The sequence below is a fragment of the Halichoerus grypus genome, chromosome 4 (genome assembly GCF_964656455.1).
Source record: "Halichoerus grypus chromosome 4, mHalGry1.hap1.1, whole genome shotgun sequence".
NCBI lineage: Eukaryota > Metazoa > Chordata > Mammalia > Carnivora > Phocidae > Halichoerus > Halichoerus grypus.
In genome coordinates, this window is record NC_135715.1 from 141340739 (window position 1) to 141365674 (window position 24936).

General features: G+C 39.2%; 1 protein-coding gene across 10 annotated transcripts in view; it reads right to left on the reverse strand.

Moving 5' to 3' along the window:
• Positions 1–24936, reverse strand: part of ZNF385B (zinc finger protein 385B) — a 386162-nt gene that overhangs the window by 83474 nt on the left and 277752 nt on the right. For 6 of the 10 annotated variants that reach the window (XM_078071048.1, XM_036071535.2, XM_078071049.1 and 3 more), the window contains one exon: positions 1684–1826. The exons of 2 other annotated variants lie outside the window; for them this stretch is intronic. In XM_078071048.1, coding sequence (XP_077927174.1) covers positions 1684–1826 — 143 coding nt within the window. Of the gene's footprint in view, positions 1–1683; positions 1827–2781; positions 2884–17119; positions 17287–24936 lie in introns of those variants that run through there. 2 more of the 10 variants (XM_078071053.1, XM_078071054.1) reach the window with 2 other exon arrangements.

Below are 24936 nucleotides of genomic sequence, written 5' to 3' on the forward strand. Positions count from 1 at the left end.
GGTGATCAGGTTCCTATTATGTACATAACATACTTCTAGAAGGGGGAAAGAAGGATGCATATGGGGGTGCTTTCCTCTAACGAAGGGAGTCAACATGTACACAGGGGCAGGGAATGGTGACTCACACATTTTGTCTTGAATGCCAGTGTTTTATTTGAATCTTTGAAATAAGTATCCATGTGTTATTTGTGTTAAAAACAACGAACTGCGGTAGGAGCCATTCATGCCTCCCCGCATCATCAGTGCTGCTTCCTGACTGTGGCTGGACCCCTACAGTGGCTACAAATGCTGCCTCCCAAATGCACATTAACCAAAATACAAATACCTAGTAAGGGTTTGAAGAAGTATAGCTGAATTCAGTAATGTTTGGAATGTATCACCCATGTTTCGGTAGAGGATACAATAGGCACGCTTGAGTTCAAATTCTGTGAAATGGCACGATGTGCTGTTTTGGGCGGTCACTCCTGATGGAGTCATGTGATCAGGGCAGGCATGATTTCTCTCACTGTACTGCTGACTGCACTAAAACAATGCTCACCTGTTTTGCCTTTCTATTTTTTTTTTTAACTGTTTGACTTGCCTTTGAAAAACCCAGAAAAGACAAAAACATTCCACTGTTCATTCGCTAAGTCAAAGCCAGTGCTCTTAAAAAGCTGGCTGATCCCCTACCCCCTAATTACCTTGCAACACGAAGCTGTGACAGAAGGCCTGTCAGCAGATTTTATTGACAACCCTTGAGGAAAAATCCTCTTTCTGTTTCACTTCATGCAGAAGGTAAGTTTGCAAAAGGGAACACTTGGCAGTACTTCAGATGCTCACTGTCTGGTGGTGTTGATAATGCAATTCTTTTGCTGGATGATGGCAGCTTCTACAATGCTGTATGATTCACGTAGACCATCATGCCCCAGCTAACTGCAGTCACTGACTGAACAAATCATTCATACAAGCACCTCAACCGTTCAACCTTTTCTCTTCCTACAAGCTTAGCATTTGGCTGTGGGCTGACTTTATGCTGAGTTCTATTGTTGAAAAGTGTCATGCTCCACCTGGCATGCTTACAAAATGTCTTTCATGCAGATAAACAGTCAGCTGACCCGAAAGAAGAACATTGGTAATTACAGGTGATGCACTAATATTTATTGTACGTTTTAAAGGGAATGGCAAAGTATCACACAATTAATACGTAGATTTAAAATGAGTTTTTTTTAAATAATAGAGTCACATTCACACAACCCACAATAACTTCCCAATAAAAATTCTGTTTGCATAAGACATAAAATATGTCCCAAATCAAAATGTATCCAGGTAGTCAAAGCATACGCTTTCTTTTTCCTAGTAGTAGGGAAAAATCAGTGTGACTTGGTATCTCTAAATTGTGTTCGTGAGCATGTGAACAGCATCCCAGAAATCATGTGGGTTCTCAAGCCATTGAAGTCTACAAAATTACTCAAAGCTACAGGTAAAAAGTCACTTGGGGAAATATTTGTAAAATAAATATGCTGGCTATTGTTTGGACTAACTCCCATGGGAGAAGGATTATCGTCCATAATACAGCTGATCGGTGTAACCAGTATAAGGTCTAAAATTACACACTTTGGGAACAGGCTACATGTATTGCCTATTCACAACTGTAATGAAAGAGATTGGGGAGGACACAAATAAAAGAAAAATGCATTTACTCACTGTGTTAAAATTTGGAAAGAGCCCAACAGCAGAACTACTGTCCACTGGAAAAGACATAAATGGTTTGATATCCAGTGAAGGCTGCATCATCAGGGTAGGGGTGCGCACAAAAGCAGGAAGTGTAGTTGTGTGGCATGTACTGCCTGCCAAGAACAAAACAAAAATGAATTCAATCTCTTGCTCAGATCCATCGCCTTCCCCAACCTACCGTGCAAAAACAGGACTGCTGAGCTGCAACCTGAGAGCAAGAGAGTTATGCTGAAGGTAAACGGCACAGGAGGAGAAAATACAGTTAAAAAGGGTCTTCTTGCTCATGATGTAAGACAGTGATGCAGAGTACTTCCCTATGGCAAGGGCCAAGGGCTGCTCAGATCGGGCAGAGGTACATAGTACACGGATCCTGCTGGCAGGTGGGGCAGAATGGGATCATCCTGTTGTTCAACCACTGTCTCTGACTTGCCAAAAATGTAGGAGAGAGGAGGGGAGGAGCCTCTTGCAGCCAGATGCTCTTTACTATTCAGAGTTATTGAATGGCTGGTAGGCATGTTTTATGCAAATCAGAGATAATTATAGGGTTTTTACAAGGGGGGAAAAAACCTTGGACTCACAGTCACTGCCTGCTCCCAAGAAAATTATGACTCAAACAATTTTATCTCTAAAAAAAACCAAACTGAAAGTTGCCCTTTGAGGGAAATAAGTAGTCTAGACATTGGATAGTTAGAGAACCTTAACGGAGTGATTACTGCTAAAGGGAGAGATTACTACCCAGGTGGGGCAGGGTACCAGGGGACAGGGAGAAGTTAGGACAGAAACTCAAATATTTGTCTCCAACTTGAATTCTAATGAGCCTTGTATTATTGTAGTGACTAATCCCTTTTTAACAATTACATTAGCTGTCATCTCTTTAGGAATCTGGGCTAACCCATGTGTGGGAGATTTAAAGCACTCCTCTCCAACAACAAGCATTCTTCTTCTGAAACCTCCATCTACTGCAGGTAAGTAGCTGTTGGTGCAGGTGGCCCTCTGGGAGATAGGCTCTGGTGTGCCTTTTTTTTTTTTTTTAAATATAGTAACATTATTGAGATATAATTCACATACCAGACAATTCTCCCACTTAATGTGTACAATTCCATGGCTTTTAGCATATCCATAGCGTTGCGCACATCACTACAGTCAATGTAGAACATTTTCACAATCCCTAAAAGAAATTCCATACCCATTAGCAATTTTTCCCCATTTCCTCTCAATATCCCCAGCTCCCAGCAACCACTAATCTACTTTGTTTCTAGGTTTGTCTATTATGGACATTTCATTTTTTAAAAATTTGTTTTTAAAGATTTTATTTACTTGAGAGAGAGCATGTGCATGTGCATGAGCACGGGGGAGGAGACAAGGGGGAGGGAGAAGGAGAGAGAGAATCTGAAGCAGACTCTGTGCTAAGCATGGAGCCTGACACAGGGCTCGATCTCACCACCCTGAGATCATGACCTGAGCTGAAACCAAGAGTCGGCCGCTCGGCCGCTCAACTGACTGAGTCACCCAAGTGCCCCTATTATGGACATTTCATTTAAATGAAGTCAAAGAGGGACGCTTGGGTGGCTCAGTTGGTTGAGCGTCTGCCTTTGGCTCAGGTCATGATCCCAGGGTCCTGGGATCGAGCCCCACATTGGGCTACCTGCTCAGAGGGAAGTCTGCTTCTGCCTGCCATTCTGCCTACTTGTGCTCTCTATCTATCTATCTATCTATCTATCTATCTATCTATCTATCTCTCTGTCAAATAAATAAATAAAATCCTTAAGATAAACAAATAAACGAAGTCAAACAATATGAGTTCTTTTGTGACAGGCTTCTTTCACTTGGCATAAAGTTTTCAAGGTTCATCCATGTTGTAGCATGTATGAGAATTTCATTCCTCTTAAGGCTGAATAATATTCCATTGTAGATGTAAACACTTTTTTTTTTCTTATTCATTCATCAGTTGATGGGCATTTGGGTTGTTTCCATGCTTGCGTTATTATGAATAATGCTGCTATGAACATTTGTCTATAAGTTTTTGTGTGGAGATATATTTTCAGTTCTCTTAGGAATATACCCAAGAGTAGAACTGGGGACACTTGGGCCGTATGGTAATCATATAGTTTAACTTTTTGAGAACTTTCAGACTGTTTTACAAAATGGCTGAACCATTTTATAGTACCACAAACAATGTACGAGGGTTCCAATTTCTCCCAGCATGTCTATATAGGACCACAAATAATTACATGCCGAAAATCTCCTACTGACTTCAAGGAGAAATAAACAGTATGGGAAAATGCTCCAACTATTAAAATTTCCTCCAATGTTCTCACACAGTGTTCCAGAATAATTAAAATTTCTATTTCAATGATATATTTTTTGATAATGGATTTCCTTAATAAACTCTGCATTATATTTCAAATCATTCCAGAACATTATTAGTAATAGTTTTTAATGGACTATCATGCCTCATTTACATTGATCCTCAAAACAGAAAAAAAAGAAAATGGCATCTGAAACATTCATCTGTAATGGCAAGTCTTTAGGTCAGCCCCATCCATTAGGGAATATAGAGGAGGACTCAGCAAAAACAGAATCAACCGAAAGTATAGATCAAACAGTAATGGTTTTCTCTGATGCCAAAATAAATACTCTGATCTCAGTCTGGCATTCACATAACCACCCCGTATTTAATTACACATTTTTCTTCTAATTAGGTAATGTTACATTCATTGCTAACTTCAGAGCTTGCAGATCGAAGATGATATATTATGTCAGTATTTCGATGTTGCAGAAGCACTTATTATAATCTTTATTTTTAAAAGCTTTGCTTTAAAATCTTAGCTAAGTTGAAAAAAAAAGATATTTCTTATTTTAGACCGATGGCCTTTTACAACTCACAATTATTATAATTGTCAAAAGTCGAAAGTCCAAAAAGTATACAGAATTATTCTACTTAAAGCTGCCTAATGGACAAATTATTTTGCCATCATGGGTCTCCCCACATCAAAAGCAAAATTCTTTCTATAAGCCCATGTAGTACAAGGTATCGGAGGGCTTGGCAAGAGTCATTTTGTACTCACAAACTCAAATCAAACATAATGCAACATGGAACTTGACAGATTGCTCCGTCAACAAAGGTCAGAATGCACAATGATCCCCTTTACCCAATCAAATATCTATGCTAATAAAGACAAGGCTTGAGAACTACTTAGCTGCCACCATTCATTAGCATAAAAACTTAGCAGCTGTTTACCATTCATTAGCATTTTAATGACAGACAATTTGCCATGTTAAACACAGATTGTTTTAAAGTACTGGTAGATCTCCTGAATAAATATAAACTGCTTTCATCAATTCCCCTCACCTCAACCTTGCTGTTTTCACTTCTCAAACCTGCTTTTTCATGTCACTTCACCCAGACCCATTGCTTCAAAGGAAGTTTTTGCAAATGGGAAATGAATGGGGATAAAGGGCTTTTTTTTGCACAAATTAGGTCAGGCTTTAATCCCTCTGTCACGTCATTCCAGATTTTGTTGCTGCTCCCCCTGCTGGGAAGCATTTCTCCTCACCTTGGGATGCCCAAAAGCTGGTGGGAAATACAAGCAGAAATTTGTCCAGAATACATTGTACCCTGCAAGAAAATGCTTAGTATCTTTAACATTTCCTGGGAAAACAGAAAGGGTTGACAATATAATGAGCATAAAGCATGATATCATCTATCTTTTACATTGCTATGCTCATGGGACAAGTCCAGCCTTTGTCTTTTGTATGAACTATTTGGCAATATTATGTAAGACACCTCCTATACGTAGTTCTATTTCAAAGCAAAGGATACAATCTCACATATATATCATAATGAATCAAGTCATAACAGGGCTCCACCTTATTTGATAATAAAGATTTTTATTTTTTTAAGATTTTATTTATTTATTTAGAGAGACAGAGCAGGGGTGGGGGGCTAGAGGGAGAGGGAGAGAGAGAGAGAGAGAATCTCAAGCAGACTTTCTGCTGAGTGTGGAGCTGGACCCGGGGGCTCGATCCCAGGACCCTGAGATCATAACCTGAGCCGAAATCACGAGTTGGATGCTCACCTGACTGAGCCACCCCGGTGCCCCAATAAAGATTTTTATATCACTTGCTGTATATATAGATCAAACTCCCTGACCTAAAATGAAATGCACACAAGCATGCATACCTTCTCCAAAGATCCAGCAGTCACCGCTCTCACACAGACACTGCACATGTTCATATACTTTCCCATAAGAATGCTATTAACCCTCTCCCCCAAATTTCATTTTCATTGTAAAATCCAAGTTGTATTCATCTATAACTATGAAACTAATAATGAGAAAGACAACTCACCACTATGATCATAAAACTATTATTCGGCCAACTGCCTCTGTAAGGTAATAGGTGCTTTATTACGTCAACAGATTATGTTGTAATCCATCACAATAAAACCCCATTTGAGGGTTAGGTGACACGTGAAATTACTGCCTTAGTCTTTGACCTTTAGAAATATAATCTTGAAGATTTAGGTGATAGCTCTGAGGGTTCCTAGTGGCTCTTCTCTATGTACCAAAACAGGAGCAGACGAAACACCCCAGTGTTAGAAGGAGGAAACGCCGAAGTCACAAAAAACTGTGGAGAAGCATTTACAGAATGAAATCAAATCTATTCTATATCCCATAGAAGTAGTTGTTTTCTTATGCCATTATTATGTATGTCTGCCCTAATGTGCGCTGAAATAAAAAGCTTAACATATGAAAGTCTATCAGGCGGGGGCAAGGCCAGTTATAGAACTCCCAGAGCTGTCTTTGAAGAAATTGACACTTCAGAATGAGCGACCAAACTCAGTTTTCTTTTTACCGCTTTCCCAGCTTTGTTGCCTCTTACCCTGAGTAACTTTCCCTCTTAACCACCACAATCACCACCCAGCGGCTCCTCTCCCCTTCTCTCATCATTTCCATTCTTTCATCAGTCTAACACCTGAGGAAAACAAATTTATCAAGAGATCAAGTGTGTCACAAGGAGGTGGCTATGTGAATAGGAGATGTGACTGATAAAGGGTTTTGTTTCTGAAAAGGCCACGTAATAATAATAACAGAGATAACATTTTTATAGTGCATACTATGTGCCCGGCACTACCTTAAGCACATTACATATGCGTGTACGGAAGTATACACACAGATAAGAATATATACATATTTGTACATGTATACCCATATATACTCATAAACTGAATCAGACAAAATTTATTTTACTTTTTAAGAGAAGATAAAATAGTAACAACTACTACCATTTAATGAGATTTTACTCTATGTGAGGTATTGCTAAGTGACTTGTGTCCCTTATTTTATTAAATTATAACACAATTTGGAGTGCCTGGGTGGCTCAGTCGTTAAGCGTCTGCCTTTGGCTCAGGTCATGATCCCAGGGTCCTGGGATCCAGCCCCGCATCGGGCTCCCTAATCTGTGGGAAGCCTGCTTCTCCCTCTCGGACTCCCCCTGCTTGTGCTCCTGCTCTCGCTATCTCTCTCTGTCAAATAAATAAAATCTTTAAAAAAATTATAATACAATTCTATGAGGTTTGCATTATTATCCCCGTTTTACAGATGAGAAAGGTGAGGCTTAAAGAGATTGAGATCACCTAGTATGTGGTAGGGCCTGGGTCTAAGCTCTTGCTTATCTGGCTCTAAAGCCCAGCCATCTTTCCATAAAGTAGGTTATATGTAAAGTTGTTAAGTGAAAAAGATTCTGTCCTCAAACACATTTAGAAAATGCTGGCTTCAACAAAGTTTAAAGTGGTTCTTTTTTGCAAGACATCTTGGAGCTTATAATATACTAACAGGCACTGTGAATGTCTAGGCAGATATAATTTCTACTTTCCATTTCTTCTTTTTTTTCATAGAGCTTCTGGAACAATTATAATGCTTGGCATGTCCTTCAGGCAATGCTGTTCTACACACATGAACTCTACCAATTCAGGAGAAAGCCGATGACTTTCATGTCTACCACTTTCTTGTTGTGCAAACCTGTGATGAAGGGATAGTTGGAAGAAAGGCAGGCAGGGACAAGGGCCCCCCCCCCCCCCCCCCCGCCGCCTTAAGAGGAAACCATCCTTAGGAGGATTTTACACCACCCTGGAAGGAGCCCTCCACCCTTTCCCCCATGATGGATAGATGACAAAAACTGGATTGGATGACAGGCTCATGGAGGGCTAATCAGATTAAACCAGCCTGCCAAGGAGCCCATAAAAACCCCTAGACTTAGAAAATCTGGGTGCAACTCTCTCAGGTGCCCTCCCTTTTCAGGAGCTTTGTACCAGCACTTTGCTATCACTAAATACACCTTGCTTTGCTGCCTACCACTCTGTCTGGTCTACCTTTTCATTCTTGGAAGTGGCATGACCTAGAACGGCGGGCACCGAAGGAGAAAGAAAATCTGTAATACTTGGGACAAGTGATTTTTATTTCTTTATACCTCTATTTTCTTTTTTATAAATTGGGGAAAATAAGAGTAGCTACAGCATAGGACTGGTAGGAGTACTAATTGAGATTTTTCTATGCAAAATGCTTAAACCTGAGCCTGACAGATAGCAAGTGTTCAATAAGCTTTGGTTACTGTAGTTAGGAACCATTCCTACTCCTCTCACACTATGCCATATCCCAGGAGGGCATAAATACTTAAGTTCATTAATACTTGTAAAAGGCAGGATATGTAAGGGATCATAAATTATCAACAAAATGCTAAAGAGTTTCAAGAAAGAAATTGCATCTGGTTAGCAGTTGGGTTCATAAATGTTTTCATAGATGATTATCTCTTAAGATAAGCCTGGAGGAATGGTTGATATTTTGAGAGGTGGATATGGGAGAATGGTGGAGGGAAATACATAAGCAAAAAGCATGGAGAAAACTGAATGTATTAAAATTCAAAACTTTAAGGATTCAAGATATTCTTAAGCATACATGGTTGAGAAGGTAAAACAAGAAAGAGAAAAGTAGAACATCTAAAAGACCTTGGAGTAAGCAAAGATTTCTTTTTTCTTTTTTTTAAAGACTTACTCATTCTAGAGAGAGAGAGCTTGCCAGGGTGCACGAGCAGGGGGTGGGGGATGGGGTGGGGTGGGGTGGGGCAGTGGGACAGAATCCCAAGCTGACTCCCTGATGAGCACGGAGCCCCAACTGGGGCTCAAACCCACGACCCACGAGATCATGCCCTGAGCCAAAATCAACAGTCAGATGCTCAACTGACTGAGCCACCCAAGTGCCCAGCAAAGATTTTTAAAATAGGAAACAAAAGATATTAATCATAGGGGTGCCTGGGTAGCGCAGTCGGTTAAGCGTCTCACTCTTGATTTTGGCTCAGGTCACGATATCGGGGTTGTGAGATGGAGCCCAGCAACCGGCAATGCGTTCAGCGGGAGTCTGCTGGAGACTTTTTTTCTTCCTCTGCCCCTCCCCCCATTCTCTCTCTCTCTCCCTCTCTCTCTCTCTCCTTAAATAAATAAATAAATCTTTAAAAAAAGATGTTAATCATAAAAAAATTGACAATATACTCTATAAAGAATAACGCTTTGGGAATATGACATATCAAGGGAATGAAAAGGCAATCCACAGAGTGGGAGATTATAATAAAATATATATTTTGACAAAGAACTTTAATCTAGAATACAGAGCTCCTAAAGATCAATAAGAAAAAGGAAAACATGATAGAAAAAAATGGGTAGAAGATTAGCCACTTCACAAAAATATATACTAAAATGGCCAGTAAACAGGAAAAAGTGCTTAGCTTCATTAGTCATTAGGGATATGCAAATTAAAACTGCAATGAGATATCACTACATACCCGTAAGAATGGCTACAATGAAGAAAGATTGAGATTGTTAATGAGGATATGGAGCAGCTAGAACTCTTTTTTTTTTTTCAGTTTTTTTTCTTTTTAGTTTTTATTTAAATTCCAATTAGTTAGCATACAGCATAATACTAATTTCAGGTTTATAATACAGTGATTCATCATCATCCATACATCACCTAGTGCTCATCACAACAAGTGTACTCCTTAATCCCCATCACCTATTTAACCCATCCCCTCACCCACCACCCCTCTGGTGTCAATTGTTACAATACTTTGTGTGCGTTTTTAAAAAAATTTTTACTTAAATACAATTTAATTAACATATATTGTATTATTAGTTTCAGAGGTAGAATTCAGTGATTCATCAGTTGCATACAACACCCAGTGCTCATTACTTCAAGTACCCTCCTTAATGCCCATCACCCAGTTACCCCATCCCCCTGCCCACCTCCCCTACAGCAACCCTCAGTTTGTTCCCTATAGTTAAGAGTCTCTTATGGTTTGCCTCCCTCTGTTTTCCTCTTATTTTATTTTTCCTTCCCTTCCCTTCCCCTACGTTCATCTGTTTTGTTTCTTAAATTCCACATATGAGTGAAATCATATGGTATTCATCTTCTCTGACTGCCTTACTTCGCTTAGCATAATACCCTCTAGTTCCATCCATGTCTTGCAAATGGCAAGATTTCATTCTTTTTGATGGCTGAGTAATATTCCATTGTGTGTGTGTGTGTGTGTGTGTATCTATATCTACATCCATTTATATATATATATATATATATATATATACCACATCTTCTTCATCCATTCATCTGTTGATGGACATCTGGACTCTTTCCATATTTTGGCAATTATGGACATTGCTGCTATAAACATTGGGGTTCATGTGCCCCTTTGAATCACTATCAGTTGTTACAACTACTTTGAAAAACTATTTAGCATATCTACTAAAACTGAACATATACATACCCTATGACTCAGCAATCCCACCTCTAGGTATTTACCCAATAGAAAGGATATGTACTAGAATGCTCATAGCAATACTCTTTATAAGAGCCGCAAACTGGAAATTAGCTAATTAACCCATCAACGGTAGAAATAAATAATTTTGGTTCTTCATGCAATAAAACATTCATATAATGGAATATAGCAATGAAAACAAATAATTTATAATTACATGCAACAACAAATAGACCTTGCAAGTGTGATGTTGAGGAAAAAAACTAAAATAAGGGAGCATATCAACATGCTGTGTGATACCAATGTACACAAAGTACAAAATCATGCAAAATGAATCTATACTGTTAGGAAAGGGCTATCCTTGTAGGAAGGGTGTGGGGAGTGACTGAAAGGGAGCATGAGAGGGGCTTGTAGGGTGCTGGAAATTTTTCTACTTGATCTTGGTGCCAGTTACACAGGTATGTTTGTGTACATTCATCCACTGTACACTTATGTGCATGTTTCTGTATGTTTTCTCCAACAGAAATTTCTAAATTGTTTAATGATAATAATTTTAGTAAACTATTTCAGCAAATACAGGAAAAATTCTCCAATAAGAAGAACATCTTCAAACACTGCCAAGTTTGTCTACTTTTAGGATGAATATGATGTTTTTCCCACTGCCAGCTTGATTTTGCTCAAAATGATTTGGGAGAAAATAAAAGTTCCCTTTAATGCTGATGCTTCCTTGCTGAATTTCATAAGTGGACAGAAGAGACTGACACGGAATCTACTGATGCCAAAGAGAAAAATGTGTATCTAGAACTCTGAGTCTATAAAATCTTCACGATTGGCAGTTCTGCTCCTGAATCTCCCTTGGGGCACCTCAGGGTTCCCTCCAAAGAGCTCCAACAGCAGCATCCTGGCAGAATGTTGCATTTAAAAATAAATCCTTCTGAGTACCGCACTGAAGTTTATGGGCAATAATGAAGTTCTGCCTCAAAAAACAGCAGTGAAGCCACATCATGATAGATTTTAAGCTACAGTGTCCTTTGGGTTTAGTAGTAATATGCCAGCTTTTACACAAAACGATGAATCTTTTACTAAGACGCAATGGATGGCTTTTTGAATGTGTGGCAATAGAATACTTAAAGCCAAGTGGTGATTCATTTATACCTGAATATTGTACTCATGCACTGACTTTCCTATATTTAAATGTTGAAAAAAAGGGTAAGCTTTTTTTTTTTCTTTACTCTCTAATACAAAATACAGTTTGATTAAACACGTGGCATACTTCATTAGTGGTCATCCTTTTGGAAGCAGAATTGAAAAATCTGAGAATTTCAGAATTTAAGTAAAGAAGATAAGTGGTTCTCAAAAAAAGTCTTGAGGGGACACCTGGGTGGCTCAGTCATTAAGCGTCTGCCTTCGGCTCGGGTCATGATCCCGGGGTCCTGAGATCGAGCCCCGCATCGGGCTCCTTGCTCCGCGGGAAGCCTGCTTCTCCCTCTCCCACTCGCCCTGCTTGTGTTCCCTCTCTCGCTGTGTCTCTCTCTGTCAAATAAATAAATAAAATCTTAAAAAAAAAAAAGTCTTGAGGACCAATTGTCTTCTTTAAAGCTGAATTTACATTTTTGCTTTGTTACTGTTTTCTCCACTTGTAACCCGATTTTATTAAGCATGACCATGCAAGAAAGGAAACTAAAGAAGGGAAAACAGGATTCTGACAAGTGCTTTGTCATTTTTTGAAATAGTTTTTAATACACCTGACTTATCAAAAGGGAATGTCATGTGCTTAGTTCCTAAATTACTAAGTCTTTAGAGAAGCCAAAATTATCTCCAGATAGGGCTTTACTAAAATTGTCTGAGGTCAAGAATGGATTGGGAGGTCACAGTAGCCTGACGTAACTTTCTGGCAAAAAGACATAGGGAAATGGTCCTGCACTACATTTGCCCAATGACTCCTGTCTATGGCATCAAGATGCTTTCATGAAGTCTGAAGCCTCTTTCTGTTTCAGAGGAACTTTTTGCTCTCCCTTCCCAGCATGTGAAGGACCTAATGGCTGCATGGAGTCATGGTTTATTGTAGAAACCTTCCAAATAAGACAGACTTTCCTGGGAAAAGCAACCACTATGTATCTCAAACTGTTGAATATTTCTAGAGGAATTATATTTCATAAAATTTTAGAGTAAACATAATTTAAGAATCTACCCTTCATTTTGCATGAGATGAATGATTAAGAGAATTTAATCCACCATGAAACCTGACTGATGGTAGAATCACATTCAGAGTTGCCATTGCCCAGAGACATTGTTTTGAATATTTAAGTCTATACAATCGAAGATGTACACGAGTCATATATTGAAGTCTTGATCTTCTTTAAAAATTTAAATAGATTTGTATTTGGTCTGTTTTCTTTTTATGCTTTGCCTGAAATTTAGGAGTATTCACTTTTCAGTGAGATTTTAATCTTAATGTTTTATTAATATGAATAATGAAAGAAAGAAGTTTAAATCAAAGAGAAAAGCCAGCGCGACCAAGAGCCAACATCTCTTTCTATTTTAAAGAACAGAGGAAGATTGATTGCAACACCTCATTTTAAAGAATTCTTTTAATATTCTCAATGGTATAAAAAAGGAGAACAACAAACTCCATTAAAACTATGCTTTCAACCATACTGTTTATATTGAAGTACTATCAGTAACTGCAACAAAAACGCTATCTGAAAAGACACATTTTTTTCCAAGCTAGGCAACTGACCTTCCATTGGAGCAGATCAAAGCAGCAAGCGCATGGAGGCCTCTGGGTCTGTCTTTAGGCCTCTCTTCTGCAGCTCACAAAGGGGCCAGGCTGAACGGGCTGCATACAGCAGCTCAGGAGGTCAGCACATCCAGCTGCTGCTATAAATTCTAGCTCCGGGATGCAAAATGTTTTAGCCCCTAGTTCAGAGAATTTCAGTTCTTGCATTCAGTGACTTTGCTATTTGCATTTAAGAACCAAATGGGGGGAGGGGGAGGAGTAGTGGTTTACTTAATGGTCCTTTAAAAAGATATTTTGTCCTCCAGAAGCTTGCTCAATTTAAAGAAACAGAGTTAATATTTGCTCTGCCAGTGCTCTCTACTCCCACCTTGGTAGAGAAAAGAGGTTTCCTTAGCTTAAATATTAACTAAACATTTCAAAGCTATTTAAAAGCTGTTGCCCATGTTTAAAAAAAAAAAAAAAGAAGTAATAGGCTCCTAGAAAGCACAATTTGGGAATAAACAGGACAGCAACAACTGTGTTATAAACTTTTTTTTCCTTTTTGCATACATATTCCATGACTTCCATATTACATTGCACTATAGAGAATTCAAGACAAATTCTAGTGGATTATAATCCTGGTGGCCATCCTAGACGAGGCCACTCTTGGTCCTCCATCAGCCAAGAAGCCACTTTCATCCAGAAACTGCAGAGATGGCTCCCACTTGGCAGCCAGGGACCATGAAAGCTGCCATTTCATCCCTGTGGAAACCTAGTATGGGGTGACTAATCTGGACATGCCAGGAATGGGGGGAGCAGAGATTGTAAGTAATGGGGAGATAGCGAGGTTCACTTGGGGCAAAAAGGTGAGGGGGATTTGAGGAGGCAAGGAAGAGCAACCGGTTAAGTTTGGCTGACTTTTACAGAGGGGACTAGAATCAGCACCAATTCCTTATCTGGAATTTCCTAACATCTCACTCCTAAAATGATTTTTTTCCCTTTTGTCTTTAATCGTATTGTCGAAACCTGTATAGAATGAAGTAGAGCAGAGCAAAAACTATATAAGCAGGAACAACTTAGTTAAGCAGGACATCTGATTTCCTCAAAGGAGCTGGACAACTGGGAGACAATGTGATATCGCCCTTATCCTGAGAAACACGGGGTCCCGTGACCTAGGGGATGCTTGCACTCCAAAGGGTCTTTGAACGGAATGGCGACCCCTGACCCGGCTTTTTGGAACTCTGCCATTGTCCTCACATCCTAGAAATTGAGGTCACTTGCTTCAGTCATTCAGGCAGCTTCTGGGGCACTAGTGATATGCAAAACAGCATCAGATAAGGCCCTCCAGTGAATGCCCAAGGATTTTCTGCACTGGAAGTGATTCATCATAAATGATCGCCTCTGTCCCTGTGTATCATGTTTATTTTTGTACCATTATCCTGACTTTGTACCAGTTTTTCTTCTACAGAATTTCTTTTTGGCTTCTCAAATGTCTCCGTCTCACTTCCCCACTGGACACCAACAAAAGTCAAAGACATAATGAAGACATAATGATTTTTTAATAAGGTGCCACATGGAAAGTAGAGAATTTAATCATAGCACTCATCATTTTCCTTGTCACTGATTTGCTTTATAAGGCAAGAAAGGAATGGAAATACTTTTTTTTAGAAGAATATTTGTTTTGACTCTTGGTCTCTTCTGAACTTCAAACAGCCTTTTTAAGCTCCCTTTGCTTTGAAGGACACAAATGGAAAAGCAACAGACCTGGGCTCAATGTATTCAATTTGACAAAGCATGTTGCCAGTTAAAGAAAATGCAAAGAAGAACCCAAAGTTCCAAAATTGCACAATCTCTATTTCCAAATGTTGATTGACTTAACGTGTCTTTTTTTCTCTAACACCTTCTTTCTCTGTGTCTCTCTTATCTCTCGTGGTCTCCCTAGTCTCCCTCCCTCTCACCTGTTTATCTTTTCTGCCTCTCTCATCCCTCTTCTCTCTCTCAGGTCTCTGTCTGTCTCTTTCTACCTCTGCATATGGACCTGTCTGTCATTCTTGTCTCTTTGTCTCTATCTCTGTCTTTCACTATAGTACTGCCCGGGAACTGGAAAGCACTCAAACTTTGTCATTTGCCTTCTTTCGCAGCATTCATTTTCTTTTCAATAGTTGCTTCCATAAATCAAAAGACAGAATAGCAAGATTTTACTAATATCAAGAAAAGTTTTCCCTTGTGACAAGATAAAACAATTAGATGAAGGTCACGTCTCTGATTATGTCTCAAGTAGTCATGTCAGTTGCAACCACTAAAGACTGTTTTTATATACACTCACATGATAATATCTGCCATCCTCATGACAGAGTAGAGCAAGTTAAGAACTTAAATTCACCAAAGAATTCAGTGGTGTATATATAGTTTTTAAAGATTTTATTTTTTTATTTGACAGAGAGAGAGAGCTCAAGCAGGGGGAGCGGTAGGGGAAGAGGGAGAAGCAAGCTCCCCCATGAGCAGGGAGCCCGATGCGGGGCTGGATCCCAGGACCCTGGGATCATGACCTGAGCCGAAGGCAGATGCTTAGCTGAGCCACCCAGGCGCCCCTCAGTGGTATATTTTTATAGAAATTCGTCATCAGTGTCCTGGGTTATACAAATACCATAGCTTTCTGTTGTGGAGCACAATGTGCTTTAACACATATTAAGTAGACTTCTAACCTGTTACATGGCTTATGATCAATCACCCCACATTTTTCTGATGAGGAAAATGGTTCTCAGGGAGAAATTATTCCATGACGAAGCAAATATACAGAATGAAGCCAATAATGGGCCCAGGGCTAGAAGAAATTTTTCTTCCAAAATCAGGTACGAGCCTAATTGTGATAACTACACCGAGCACCGGTGTCTGCAAAGAAGTCCCACATCATAGAGTGTCTAGCACCTTGGAAAAATTAAGGCTCATTGGCTTTAATCTACTCATTTTTTACAAGAATCCTCAGTGTTTACATCTCTAATTCACCAATGAGGTAGAATAAAAGAAGTCGATGCTCTTTCAAATATTTTCCAAACCACCTGAAATCCTACTGGGGACTAGGAGATAAAAACATCTACCTGGTGCCAAGACTTCTTAAGTTCTTTCCTAACAGTAATATTTATTCATGTTTAAAAAATGGCAAAACTGAAAAAAAAACCCACAGAATTTTAGGTGGGGAAAACTAAAGTGATAACATTAAAACAGAAATGAGAATTTCATAATCATTTATTGTATACATACAAACTACATCTATCCTCTAACAGACAATACTCCCACTTGAGGAGCTAAACTTACCTAGTTTCCAGAGAGATTTCTATGCCCAAGAGTCTAAATAAACATTGAAGCCATTGAATTTTGACTTGAGCTTGATGAAACATTAACAACTTGAAACACGCTTATCATAAAAATCATGTGGCAAGAGTGCAAATCACCCACGTCACCTAATTTTGTGACAGGCTACCAAGCCACTGTTCTGTCAGTTTGAATGTGAATTCTTGTATAGGTACAATCATCAGCTTAAATATACTTCCTGAAGAGAAAAGTGATAGAGGGTCTAAACATTTGGATTAAACATGAATTTCATTTTTACCTACTAGTTATTCTGAGACAAACTTCAAAAGGAAAAAGATAAAGGAAATGTGGGCAATCAGTCACATCTTTATTATATTTAACAAAGTGAAGCAATATTACAATTTAAATAAAAACAAATTAGAAAACCAGGGGGAGTTGTGAAATTAGCAAATTCTATTTGCTCTAATTCTGCTACTTTTCTCTGAAATTGATTTTAACTGTTTTACATTTTTGTCACATCCTTCATGAAAAAGTTCCCTGAGGTGTAAATGCTGATCAGCCAGCAAAGCTTACCTTCGTTTTTAAGATTACAGTCCACGTTCACTTCTGCATTTGAGCACTGTGCGAAGTATTACATTGAGAGAGAAATAATTCCATCATTTCAACCTGGTGCTTCTGTGAAATGTGGTGCTAGGAAACAGTCGACAGGCACTGCGTCTGAACAAATCATACGTCCTGTAATTGCCGCTTAGCTCTAATTACTATTGAGGATAGTGTTTGCAACTTGATTCCAGGGAGAGGGCAGACTACCTTCTGACGACACTGAACCAAATATATCCTAAAAGACTGACAATTACTTTCTTTCATGTAATTTTTCTGAGTAGCTGAAGCAACTCAGAAACTACTTACTCGGCCATGGTAAAAATGAAATCAAATCATCTGCCACCCACCTCTCCTTCCCAACAAAGCAATGCAATTCGCTCAAAATACTTATTTGTTATAACAATTTGGAATTTCTGGTATCTCTTAAAGGGATTTTTTTTTTCTTTTCTAGGTGGGCAACTAAATCTTTATTTTATGTTTTTATTATTATTATTTTTTAATTTTTATTTTAAAATTGCTTTTTATTTCCAAAAGGAATGTGTTCTCAAAATAGGAACTTTGTCTATATTCTCTTAGTCCAGAATAATTTATTTGCATGCCTTTAGGCCTGAAGAATTTCCTTCCTTTCCTGTGCATTTTTAGGTTTTAAGTAAAGATTCACAGCATATAATTTAAAAAGACTAAAGCAGGTAACTATTTGATGTTGGTAACATTAATAGGGCTGTTTATGCTTTGCAATGCCCAAAACCTAATTTCAGTTACATGGGTGAATTATTGTAGTGAAATTAGCAGTTGTGTAGGCTTGGACCTGAAATGATACAGTATGTACTCAGATGTCTAATCTCACTCTTCGTCCAGTGACATCTGATCATGTGATCATAATAAGGTTTCTGATATATCCATGTGACACAGTATGGCTATGACTGAATGGTTCTTTTGCATATGCTAGGCTGATAGTCATTGATATTGATGAGTTAGCATAGTGGGCATTTGACCGAATGGAAGAAACTTGAAGTGACGGATGTTTTAAATGTCAGGAAGGATTTTGCACCTTTGTTTGTGCAACTTGGCAACATTTGCCAACCACAGCCAACACTTTAGTGACATACAGAACGAATTACACCCACCCAAATCCAGAGATGCGATATATCTGCTTATGTCAGATTTGCATGGTAACTATCAGGGACAGGTCAGCCTAAGGGAATAATTAGATGCAGCAGTCAAAATGGTAATTACAATACCAGCTCTTAGAATTAGTGCATATATCCAAGCCCCATGATCTCAGTTGTTACGAATAATAACAAAATAGCATTCTAAATGGAACATAGCATGCTAGCTCTATACTTAGTTCCCCCCAAATAGCAATTGTGCACTTCTTGCTCACATAATATTTAGTTCATGATTAAAATAAACTTGTATTGGGCACCTGGGTGGCTCAGTTGGCTAAGCATCAGGCTCTTGATTTCTGCTCAGGTCATGGTCTCAGGGTTGTGAGATCAAGCCCCACATAGGGCTCCACACTGGGTGTGAAGCCTGCTTAAGATTCTCTCTCTCCCTCTTCCCCTCCCCCTTAAAAAAATAAAATAAACTGATAGTCAGTGCTGTGGTTTTCACTTGTATTATTTTAAAAAATCTACACCTACATTTAAAAATCTAGACCCCTCCTAAGAAAACTCTGTGTTCAGTAGGGATTATACTGTTACCTCCTTCGAGGTACTTTTCTTTCAATGGAGCCAGGCAAATTATTCCATTCTTTTTTGCCTGTCTTTAAGTCACGCCTAATTCCTGGAGTATTTTCCAGGACATTCCCAGGCCTGGCATACTAGTCCATTCTCAAACTCCCAAACCTTTTATTTGTACCTGCCATAGGTCCTTTGTTTAGTTCGGTAGTGTACAAAGTGTGGTCCCTAGACCAAAAGCATCAGCATCACCTGAGAACTTGTTAGCAAAGCAAATTCCCAGCCTCCATCCCAGACCTGCAGAATTATAAACTCTGGGAGTGGGACCCAGAAATCCGTGTTTTAACCAGCCCTCCAAGTGATTGGAAACATGCTGATGGTTGACAACCACTGGTTTATGGTGCATGTATGTACCAAGAGCAGTAGGAGAATGTGATAAGGAACATTTAAGCTTCTATGGGGGAAACTATGGGAGAGCTAAAGGCCTAGCAGAGAGGTGGCATTCAAGTGGTGATCTAAAGGGGTGGCAAAAAAAGAGTAAAATTAAAAAAAGGGTATGGCAAGAGACTGAAAGAATCTGAAGGAGGCACCAGGCATCCCTTACCCGGCCAACATGTCACGTGTGCCCTTGTGTTAATGCAGCCCCACGAATTCCAAGATCTTACTCCGTAAGTTACCATCTTTCTTCAGTCATTTCATTCTTAAGGAAAGCAAAGAAAACTTCCCTGATTTTTGTCAGCTTCCTAGTCTACCAACTACTCTGTCTTTTCCTTTAACTTTATTATTTTTAAAATTATTATTATTATGTTATGTTAATCACCATACATTACATCATTAGTTTTTGATATAGTGTTCCATGATTCATTTTTTGCGTATAACGCCCAGTGCTCCATGCAGAACGTGCCCTCCCCAATATGCATCACCAGGCCAACCCATCCTCCCACACCCCTCCCCTCTAGAACCCTCAGTCTGCTTTTCAGAGTCCATCGTCTCTCATGGTTCATCTCCCCCTCCGATCTCCCCCCCTTCATTCTTCCCCTCCTGCTATCTTCTTCTTCTTCTTTTTTTTTTAACATATAATGTATTATTTGTTTCAGAGGTACAGATCTGTGATTCAACAGTCTTGCACAATTCACAGCGCTCACCATAGCACATATCCTCCCCATTCCTTTAACTTTAATTCCTTTTAGCATAGCCTATATTTCCTTTTTTACTTTTTTTTTACTATCCCTTTGCTTCATAAATCTGGCTTCTGATTTCTCCATCTTAATAAACCTATAGTTTTGAAGTCCTTTATCAGTCCTTCTTAACCTCTGTACCATTGTAGAATATGATCCCATGTCTAAATACCTCTTTTCCAAGCTCAACGTTTGTATTTATGAATACCTGCTGGAGTCCTCTTACCTGTATTATCCCATTGGCATCTCAGCTTCAACTTGTACAAAATTAAACTAAATCATCCCAGCTCCCCCGATCCCTAGAAGGGACATTCCTCCTCCGGTGGTCTTTATTTCGCTGCCTGGCACCATGGATTTTCTGGCTATATAGACTCTAAAACTTGAAACTGTATTTGACTTTTCCCTCTTCCTTGCCCCTGAATCAAGTTAGTCACCTCCTTCCCCTTTACATACCCATTGTTGTTACCTTCATTTAGGTCCTCATTAGCTGTTCACTAGCATAATTCTTTAATCACTGTGCTCCCCCTGTGGTTAAATGAATTCTTGAGAAGGATGGTTTGAATCAATCATGTTCCTATTCAAATGTCTTCCATTGCTCCCCTTAGAGAGTTACAGGCGCTGAAATCCAATACTGTGCACCTGTTCAAATCTCTACTCTGCTACTTACCAGCTGGGCAACATTAAATGAATTAATTGACTTGTTAAGCCCGTTTTCTCAGCTGACAAGTAGGAATAAAAACATTAATCATATCTCATGAGGAGACCTGAAGGAACTAACACATGTAAATTCTTACTAAGGTGCACAGAAGGCTGAAGGATTTAGCAAATGATAAGCATTATTATCATCATCACCAAAACCATCACCATAGAATACAATTCCAACACCTCGGTTCAGCAGCCATCACCATCCTTAAACTTAACTGAAAACTTTCTAAGATACGCTCAACTGAACTATTTCTCAGGGACGAGGACAAAATGGTTTTCTTTCTGTCTCTGGCTTCTTAGGCAGTGCTTTTCACCTAGCAGTCACTCTAGAAATATTTACTACACAAAGCACTGCTTGTTTCTTGTACATACATACTTTTTTTTTTTAAGTTCTGTTGCTTTGCTTATGCTTCCTAGGATGCCCTTGCCTTTCTGTCTGTCCCCTCTCAAATTCTAGCTTCAAGTGGCATTTTAAATGCCTTTCTGTTTCCATCAGAAGAAAGTATCTTGCTCTCCTTTGAACCTGCAATACATTTCACTAATATCTCTTTTACAGTATTTAAGACATTCTATTGTGTATGTGTCTTTTTCCACACGAAGCTATCAGTTCTTCTGGGTTAGAGACCAGACATGATTTGCTGCTTTCGCCTAGTGACTCGCCCAGAGAAAGCACTCAACAAATGTACTGAATAAATGAATGAGGTAAAAGGAACGGCATCTACACTCTTACATGAACTGTGCAGCTGTGAACTACCTGGTGAAAGGCTTTCTTTCCCACTGATAATTATGACGGTCTTCAAAGAGGAAACATGATGAGAATTACAGAAACAAGTTTTATTTATTTATTTTTAAAGATTTTATTTATTTGACAGAGAGAGACACAGCGAGAGAGGGAACACAAGCAGGGGGAGTGGGAGAGGGAGAAGCAGGCTTCCCGCTGAGCAGGGAGCCCGATGCGGGGCTCGATCCCAGGACCCTGGGATCAGGACCTGAGCCGAAGGCAGACGCTTAACTGACTGAGCCACCCAGGCGCCCCCAGAAACAAGTTTTAAAGAGCCCCTTATATATGTGGTGTTTTCTTAAAACCTTGGGTTTAAAGTTATTCTAGAACTCAGAAGCATGTTCCACATAAATAGTCATAAACATTCATCAGATTCCTGGGATAGTGCCCAAAAGCTTAGTTAGCCCATAGGACAGGTGTAGTGGCTGGAACATTACATTAGCACCTCAATTCCAACATTACTACAAGGGGTCATGAAAAGGAGTCGATATTCTGTGAGTGTTTATGAAGTGCTCAAACTTCCTTATAAAACATCAACCATGAATTTTGTTTTCTTCCTCATATTTTAAGACATACTCCAGGGACGCCTGGGTGGCTCAGTTGGTTAAGCGACTGCCTTTGGCTCAGGTCATGGTCCCAGGGTCCTGAGATCAAGTCCCGCATCAGGCTCCTCGCTCAGCAGGGGGCCTGCTTCTCCCTCTGCCTCTGCCTGTGGCTCGCCCTGCTTGTGCTCGCTCTCTCTCTCTCTCTGACACATAAATAAATAAAATATTAAAAAAAAAAAAGACATTCTCCAAGAGCTGTAACCAGAAGCCAGTTTTCTTGTGTATTCAAATGATTACTTTTCATTGCCAGGATGAATGTGCTCTGGTTAAAGAATGAATTTATAATTGTTGATTATAAATTGTAAATTTAGAAAATGAAAGTCTTCTATAAAGTTGTTGATATGTTTAAATTTTCAGAAATCAGAAATTATTTTCTTTTTTAGTACAATTCTAATTTTTAGCTCCTTTGTCTTCATTTTGGATTAATTTTAAATTGACTGTGTGGTCCCTGATACTCTAGCTTCAGTTCCTTTACCCACATCCCCTGACAAATACATAATGGCCCGTTAACAAACTTTTAATTACATTCATTAGGGGAGTCTGTTATTTTAAAGTAACTCTTCAGTGAGTAAATAATCCCCTTTTAATGGAAAAATGATTGCCCTTCCAATTATCTGAATTGCAATTTTGGATTTCCACAAATTTACTTAAAGCAGACAAGCCTATAAACAAGAAATTATCAATGAAAAAGGCATTTTTTCACTGTTATTTTCGTCCCCGTCCCCTCCCTCCCCCCCCAGTACTGAGCTAGACATTATGATAAACTGAAAACAGGGGTCCTTGGTCCTTGACAAGGTGACTGTTTGGAGAACAAAAATAATATATCTGAAATTCTTGGCGACTAATACAAAGACACATAAAATTTAGTGTGAATTACAGGCCCAAAGAGAAAAGTAGAGAGAATACAACCTCACAAGGGCAGGGATCTTTGTTTTGTTCACTAACATATCCTAAACACTTGGAACTGTGCCTTACACGTTACGAGCTCAAAAAACAATTGCTCCACCAAAAGGAAAGAGAAGTGAGTTAGAATGGCTGGAGAAGTTTCACTGGGAAGGCAGGACTTAAGTAAGACCTTAAAATATGTGATTCCTTGGTTTCTCCTTTTGCTCACCACCTACATCCAGACTATTACCAAGTCCTGCATTGCAAATCTTTCTGCTTCTCTCCATGTCACTGCCACTTTCTAGTCCAAGCCACCAACATCTATCTGGACTATAGTTAATAGCTCTGAATGGATCTTTCTGGGAACATTTATGTTCCCCTACACTTGGTCTCCATGTAGCAGCCAAACTGTTTAAAAATACAAATCTTATTGTGTTACTCCCGTGCATAATGGCTTCCCACCGCACTAGGAATAAAATCCATCTCCTTCCCATGGCCTACATTTACCACATGATTAAGCCTCTGCTTACTTCCAAAACCTCACCTTGTATCACCTCCACTTGCCAACCTCTTCCCCTTCCAAGACCTAAGCTCCTTTTCTCTTTCTTGAACATGTCAAATTCATTCTTATCTCAAGGCTTCTGTCTTTGCTGTTCCCTCAGGGTGGAACTCTCATCCTTAAATTCGGTTGTGTCTCAGCTGAGGTCTTCAGCAAGGTGTTTCCTCTGTTACATGGTTCTGTTTTATCTACTCCATCCACTTATTTGTCTCTAAAATGATCTTGTTTTATTTACTTGTTCACTGTCTCCTCTCACTACAATGTGATCTCCATGACAGCAACAGCTATATTCTAGGTCCTTTATTCCCCGCTTCTAGAACAGTGCTAGGCCTCTGACAGGCACTGAGTACAGATTTTGAACGAATGAATGATTTTATTTCCCCAGCCTTTTCAAGTACGAAGACACTTTTCACACATCGAATGATTTGAAGGGCTCCTCACATATTATTATTCTTTTCCTTCCCATGAGTATTCACTGATTATATACGATGCTGTTATGAAGTCAGGGACAGTTTTTCAAATAAAAGCCTATCATTATTACAGTAGGGCTGACATACATTTGACAAGAGTATGATATGTGAGGCATGGTATTTATTCAATCTATCAAACACGCGGTGCACATTTCCAGTTACAGGTACATGAAGAACCTTAGCCCACAGATGTTATGGGATCCCTGAGTAATATGCAGACAATATGAGAGAACAGGGGAACGTAAGCCATCCTACTTAGCACTTTCTCAATATAGAGATACGAATAAACTCAGGTGAAGCCTTAGCCTAAACCAAGGATAAACGAACTTATTTTTTGAACCCTCTAATACCTACTGTAGAGTTTATTGGTCATCTTCACACATTAGTATGATAAGGGCTAACGCATTACATTTATTATATGCCAACACTATTCTAATCACTTCGTGCCTATATTAATTCACCCAATCCTGCCAATTAACGCAGTAAGGGAGGAACTTACTACTACCTGCATTTTGTAGGTGAGCAAACAGGGCACATGAAACTTAAGTATTTTGCTCAAGATCACAGAGCAGGTAAGTGGCAGGGCTGGCATGCAAAGCCATATTGTCTGGCTCTAGAGTCCATCCTTTAACCACTATGCTATGCTGCCTTCCCGATAGAAAAAGGAGGCCCCGTCTTCACACTAGGTAGAGAGTGTCTTGCATCATACATAGCATATAAGAAAAATTACATATCAAATGTCAGCTACTTCTAAATATGCACGTTTTACTCCTAAACATTTTCAAGCAGTTGTTTTTCTTTTTATGCCACATAAAGGTCTGAAACGCTTAGCAGCAAGTGACTTCATGAAGCAGTTCTATATCATGTGGGAAATCATGAGGATAATCTAAATCAAATACCAAATCTCACTGTGCCTTTAATATCA